Raw genomic sequence first — 6008 nt, 5'->3', positions numbered from 1 at the left:
CTTTTTCATAACCCGCGTCTGTCGGGTTTTCTCCAAGAGCTGATCAAAAACTCGGGTAATCTTGATCTGTATATTCCCTTTATCTGCACGACGGGTTATTTAAAAATTGCAAATCCTCTCTAGATGGCAGTGCACAGCTGCGCCAATACGCGGCCACCACTTTCAGTCACATCTCAGCGCGCGCTCTTGTACGTGTGAAGCGCGTGTCAAGCCGGGTCATTTAAACACCATTTAAATTTTGACAGAAGATACTACGAACACGTGACACCCGCACGATACGCTTTTTACTACGAAACTGCCTCAACGCAGTGTTGAAGATTTTACACGGGTGATCGTGCTCGGAGTACATTTTGTACTCGAGCAGTTACACGTGTATTCCTTGTTTATTTATCATGTGTCTCATTATTATATTAAATTAGATTTTGAGCTTGAGATTGGATTCGATCAAACAATATCAAAGAAACAATAATACATTGTACGTTTCTGAAACAAGATCTGTATCCGTTATTACGACACGTAGACATCAATTGGGTTGTTTGTCGAAGGGTACAATAATTTCTATAAATTTATTTCTTTAAATTACTTTATTTTGCAGCCTAATAGAAAAGTCCAGTGAATAATAATTACGTGATTGACGAATCATCGAGCTGACAATCTGTGGAAGAATTTCGAATTCGATACATTCGTTACGATTTAACTGACAAAGACGAAATCGAATTAGAAAAAAACTTGACGCATTCATTTTTACTTGGAAAAGTACAGATACACATATATATTTACAAGGACAATTTTCATCCTGACAACAATATCGACTGTTACAAATACCTTGCCACAGGTCGCGAGATAACAGATTAGTTATTACAATGATACATACTGTTTATAAGATTGTCGAAAATTGTGTCTACAAGTACTAAGTTATCACGAGGAAAGTCGAATTCCAAATTAACTGTAACATGTACATTAAGTACAATTCGCTGCACGTCGAATCAGAGTGCACTAATATTTTTCTTATAATCCCTTTGTATTCTGGATTTGATCCCCTATAGTACTGCGAAATTTATACAAAACTAATCCAACAAGTCGGATTGACGAATATCGTATAAAAATTTGAGAATTAACGTAAATTCATATACTTGAAATGATCTAATAAAGGATATTTTATCTGTTGCCTAAGCACCAATTTTTCAGGTCTGATTTTCTTGCGTATTCTTGAATTTTTCACTAAAATGCATGTTCAAATGACTGCTTACTCCATGTTCGTCAAAGCAGGCTTTACCACATTCTGGACAGTGATGAGTATTGCCCTCGTCATGCTCACGTTTGCGATGTTCGCGACGCTGTGTCGTTGTTGCAAATGATTTGTCGCATCGTGGACATTTGTAGGGCCGTTCTCCGGTGTGTTTCCTTTGATGGTGGTCTCTGGATTCTTTCGTCCTGAATGTCATTTCGCAGTGCTCGCAGCTGAATGGTTTTTCTCCGGTATGAAGGAGGATGTGATTGTGCAGAGACGTTGACTGGTTGTATTCTTTACCGCATTGAGCGCATTTGTACCGCTTGCCACCCTCGTGCTTGTTCTTGATATGGTTAGAGAGTACTCGAGCATTTTTGTAAGTCACGTTACACACGTCGCAGTGGTAGACTGGCCTCATTTTTCCCTCGTGCTTTCTCTCTCTGTGCACCTTCAGTGACATTTGATGCTTGAATTTTTCATGACAATCCTCGCACTCGAACCAAGGTTGGAGATCGGTTAATATAGGGTCCGGACTTTTCACTCTGTGTGTTTCTTTCATGTGTTTCTTTAGAATCCTAAACGTGGGAAACATTTCGAAGCAGACGGTGCAGCTGAAAACTTGGGGGAACATCATCGTCTTGTCGTTCTTCCAATGTCTTTCCAAATGCTCGTTCAGGTCCTGCCTCTTTCTGAATGCTTTCTTACATATTTGACATGGAAAACGTTTCTCAGTTATATGTGTCTTCTTGTGAGATCTCAACGCGTTATTGGTCATGCATCTCTGTCCACAGATTTCACAGGCAAAGGGTCGCTCCCCGCTGTGACTCCTCATGTGTTCCTTCAGCCTCGCTTTGAACTGATAAGACTTTCCGCACAACTCGCAAACATGCGGCCTTGCTCCCTTATGAACAAACAAGTAATGCTCGAATAGTGCTTGTTCCGTGCTCAATTCCTTGCCGCAAGTACTGCATATGAATTCGTCCATGTTCTCAGAATGTCTCATTATATGGTATTCCAGTCTATCTTTTGTTGTAAAATGCTTGTTGCACATGTTGCAGTGATACTGCCTCCGAGATATTACTTTAGCTCCGTCCGAATCTACCTGCAACGAGAGCCCGGGTCCTTCGCAGCTCGCGCAAGTTACCGCATCGTTTATTAAGTTGGGATCTACACCCCAAACGACTTCGCCGCATAAAACGCAATTTACAGACTTCATTTCAACGACCTCTTCTGCTATTACTTTTTTGAAAGCAGCGCTGTCAACGGCCAGGGCGTTTCCATCGGTGTCAACATCTATTTCTCTCGAACCTTTGTGTCCATACTTTACTTGGTGTCTGCTCAACAACGACTGCTTGTGGAAAAGCTTACCGCAAGTTGTACAAGCATATCGCTTTGTTCTTTTGTGCATGTACTGATAGTGGTCCCATAGCACGTTCTCGTTTGTAGATTCCCTCCCACACACCATGCATAGGCACACATCCATCCTTCCCGTTTTGTGTCTCTCCATATGAAATTCATAGCGTTCCTGAAGGACGAAACGCGCTCCGCAGTCTGAACATGTTATTTTTGGCCTAGATTTACTGATATCTGACAATTTAAAGTCACCGTCGGTCTCAGTCTGTCGAATTTGGTCCTGGCTGGTCACACGTTTTCCTCCTTTATGTCCGAATGTTTTTAAATGATAATTCAAATTAGCTCGTTTCACAAATGTCTTGTTGCAAGTCATGCAAGCGATGCGTTCTCCAGATTTATGCTGATACTGATAATGATCCCAAAGAATGTTTTCACTCTTGAATCGCTTACCGCAAATCATGCAAGAAAATATCTTGATATTGCCCAATTTATGTCTCTCCATGTGAAACTCGTAACGTTCGCGAAGCACGAAACGTGCTCCGCATTCTTCGCAAGTTGACTTTGTACATCGTTGATTATTCTCTGGCTGTAAAGCGTTTACGTTTTCAGACACAGTTTCACCACCTTCAGAATTATTGGAGTGATGATATCGATGATGTTCCCACAGATCATCTTCTGTTAAAAATTCTTTCTTACAAACGTTGCATACGAATTCATAAAAATTTTTGGTGCCGTGTCTTTCTACATGGAACAAGTACCTCTCATAGGAATAATATTCCGCTTTGCATGCTTCGCATTTGAATTTCGCGCGTTTTCTCATAATCTCATTGCTGCTGTCTTCCAGAGCATCAAGCTCTACAAATTCTCCAGTTATACCAGGGACTTCGAGATCAGAACTCGAAGAAAACAAAGCTTTTTCTAATGCATCAGATTCTAGTTTTCTCGTTATTGCCACGTCGTTAACAGCACTGCAGACTGGCGCTCTTTTTCTGATATCTCGAAGTTTCATTTTTCCTTTTTCTCTAGAGCTTATACAATTGCTGGAACCGTCATCCTCGGGATGTACGTTGCAAATTATCTTACGGGTAGATTTTAATGGCGTTAAAATATTTACAGTCGCACCAATTGCTTCAACATCATTGATATGATTTTCTTCAATGCCTGTATTCGCAGATTTCCCCGATGCTTTTCCTAATCTCGTGCCAACTCTTTTCTTGGCACTACAACTTCGTGAAGTATGAGCTTTGTTCTTAATAGTTTTTACAAAGGAATTAGGAGACGTAGATGCATCAGTTGCGATAAGGGAAGCCTGTGGCCCATTATAACAATTCTGAGCTCCATCAGTCCTCGTAATCCTCAGATCGACTTTACAGTTCGGACATTTATAAATTGCAATATCATCTTGAACTATTATAGTGTTTTCCCTGTTTCCATCAGCTTTACGTTTTAGCTTCACCCTTAGTAAGCTTCTCGATTTTGTTATACTGCATAATTTCTTTTCAGTTTCTTTGCAGACGGATATGAATTCATTAATGGCTTCCAATTTCTCATTGCATGCTGTACAAATGTGCTTGGATAACTGGTCGTCACGTGTAATCTGCAAGAGTACAAAGTATTTTTAGTCATTCACATCTTATACCGGGAGGATCCGTAAATCTTGCCACCACAATGTCATCAGTTAGGCGACCAAAGCTACATTCTAGGTATGTACTGCTATTTTTGTAGATATCCCTGTCTGACTGATGGAATATACTTCAGCCGCTAAGCCAAATCATTTCAAAATTGCCAGATTCCACCCGGTATTGATATAATTTTTTGTATCTTATAATCTTGGCAAAAGTAATTATTGAAATAACTTTCCAACGCACAGAGACGAGAATTAGGTTACTGATTTTCTGGCTTATGTCTTGAAATTTGCTGAAAATTGGAATTGGGTCATCAGTTTTAATACCACACAAACGGCACAGCAATCCATTACAAATAGGCTGAGCATTGGAATCTGTAAGAATATCAAACTTTATCAGGTTATAGCATACGGATTAGTTAATGAAATACGGAATAATAATGATAAAGAACAGAGCACAATACCTTTGCTAATCGAAGCTGCGGATTCTGGTAAATCTGGCAGTACAAATTCAACAGTCTCATCCTCGACCTCTGTGTTATCTATAATTATTTAACGAAATACCATAGATTCGATATCAGTAATGCTGCCTAATCTCTGAAAGTATCTCTAGCGTTGTTGTTCACTGATATGAATGAGTTTATTAATTGTATGTCACATAACATTTATCCCGCTATATGAGTACGGATTACAAGCATAAGACGATTGTTTGAAAGGCAAGCCTCGAAAGTTTTGTTGATGTATCGGAAATTGGGTTCGCTTGTTTTCAAATCTGTTACGCGTAACTATAATTGCAATCCTGAATCAAAGTTCATTTTAAGGTTTACCTATGTTTTGGTTGTCGGCAACAACTGAATCTTCAGTCAGCAGTTTTTCCTCAATAGACGTCACATCGAAGTGGATATCATTATCGTCCAATTTTTTCGTCAAATCTTCAAACTCTTCATTATCGCCCAGCGTCACGTTATCAGTCTCATTTACTTTTATAATGAAAGTCCTCATGTTCGACATTTGCGTTTCCACGTATTAGGGTATATTTAATAAAATTTTGTTTTGTTCCATTCACAATCGGTCAAATTTTCCCCATCTAACTTGATCAAGCCACTGAGATCCGTATTCGGTTGCGAAGACGGGGCTGGTTATTTTTGGCAGCGGTTTATCCGGCCACGTTATCGTTGCCGTATTTGACAAAATACACAATCGCATCGTCCAATTACCGATGATCACCTATCCGTAAAATTTGAGGTTAATGTTAAATCCCAAAGTGTTGTTATTTGTGTTTACGCAAGTCTATGGTTTACGCAAACTGTTGATCGAAGACGGTTACCGCTGGGCAAATTTCGTGACCAGCTACTCGGCGGGTAAAAAACTTTTAACCTCTGTGGTTATAGGGTTGCAGGATAAATTCCGAACTAGCCGGCAGCCAAGAAGATCAGAGCCGTTGGTTTTTGCCAAACCGTTCAGTCGATATTGCGACTGCTGTTAACACCATTGTACGAAAACGGTCTTCAAAACGGGTACTTAATTGTCGATCAGGGTGGCCCGAAGCGAACACATTGTGCAACGGGCAGTTCTGAATAAAAGCAAGAAGCCCGTGTCATTCAAGTACTCGCATACGAAGACCTCGGGTATGTACTACATACTGCTACATACACTATCAATTTGTGATAAGCGCGCGTAAAATCTGTTTCGCGCGAAGAGGGCGCCACCAGCGATTGAAGCAACGGACCCAAAAACCGGAGCGCGACCGATCAGTTTGTCAACCTGCTGGATCAGATCACCACCAACACCCGACGTGAC

At 40.4% G+C, this 6008-nt stretch overlaps 1 protein-coding gene across 4 annotated transcripts; it reads right to left on the bottom strand.

Annotated features, from left to right (window-relative positions):
- Positions 1-565: 565 nt before the first annotated feature.
- LOC107224037 (zinc finger protein 208) lies at positions 566-5832 on the bottom strand. 4 transcript variants are annotated; one of them, XM_046736120.1, is made up of 5 exons: positions 5516-5832; positions 5036-5435; positions 4673-4750; positions 4453-4583; positions 566-4181 (listed from the first exon to the last, which is right to left on the bottom strand). In XM_046736120.1, the coding sequence occupies exons 2-5, from the start codon at positions 5217-5219 to the stop codon at positions 1185-1187; spliced, it is 3390 nt and encodes a 1129-aa protein (XP_046592076.1). In that variant the 5' UTR covers positions 5220-5435; positions 5516-5832; the 3' UTR covers positions 566-1184. The 4 variants fall into 4 exon arrangements, with proteins under 4 accessions (XP_046592076.1, XP_015519432.2, XP_046592075.1 ...); XM_015663946.2 differs by having other exon boundaries at positions 5536-5832; XM_046736119.1 differs by having other exon boundaries at positions 5586-5832.
- Positions 5833-6008: the final 176 nt, after the last annotated feature.

The sequence above is a fragment of the Neodiprion lecontei genome, chromosome 4 (genome assembly GCF_021901455.1).
Source record: "Neodiprion lecontei isolate iyNeoLeco1 chromosome 4, iyNeoLeco1.1, whole genome shotgun sequence".
Classification (NCBI taxonomy): Eukaryota; Metazoa; Arthropoda; class Insecta; order Hymenoptera; family Diprionidae; genus Neodiprion; species Neodiprion lecontei.
The sequence above is the reverse complement of the archived record's forward strand: the minus strand, read 5'-3'. Positions and strand labels throughout refer to the sequence as shown.

Coding starts and splice junctions, on each gene's coding strand:
- LOC107224037 (XM_046736120.1), bottom strand. CDS start 5,219: ATGTCGAACATGAGGACTTTCATTATAAAAGTAAATGAGACTGATAAC. Junction 4,751..5,035: donor TGCCGACAACCAAAACATAG/GTAAACCTTAAA, acceptor AAATAATTATAG/ATAACACAGAGGTCGAGGAT. Junction 4,584..4,672: donor CGCAGCTTCGATTAGCAAAG/GTATTGTGCTCT, acceptor ATATTCTTACAG/ATTCCAATGCTCAGCCTATT.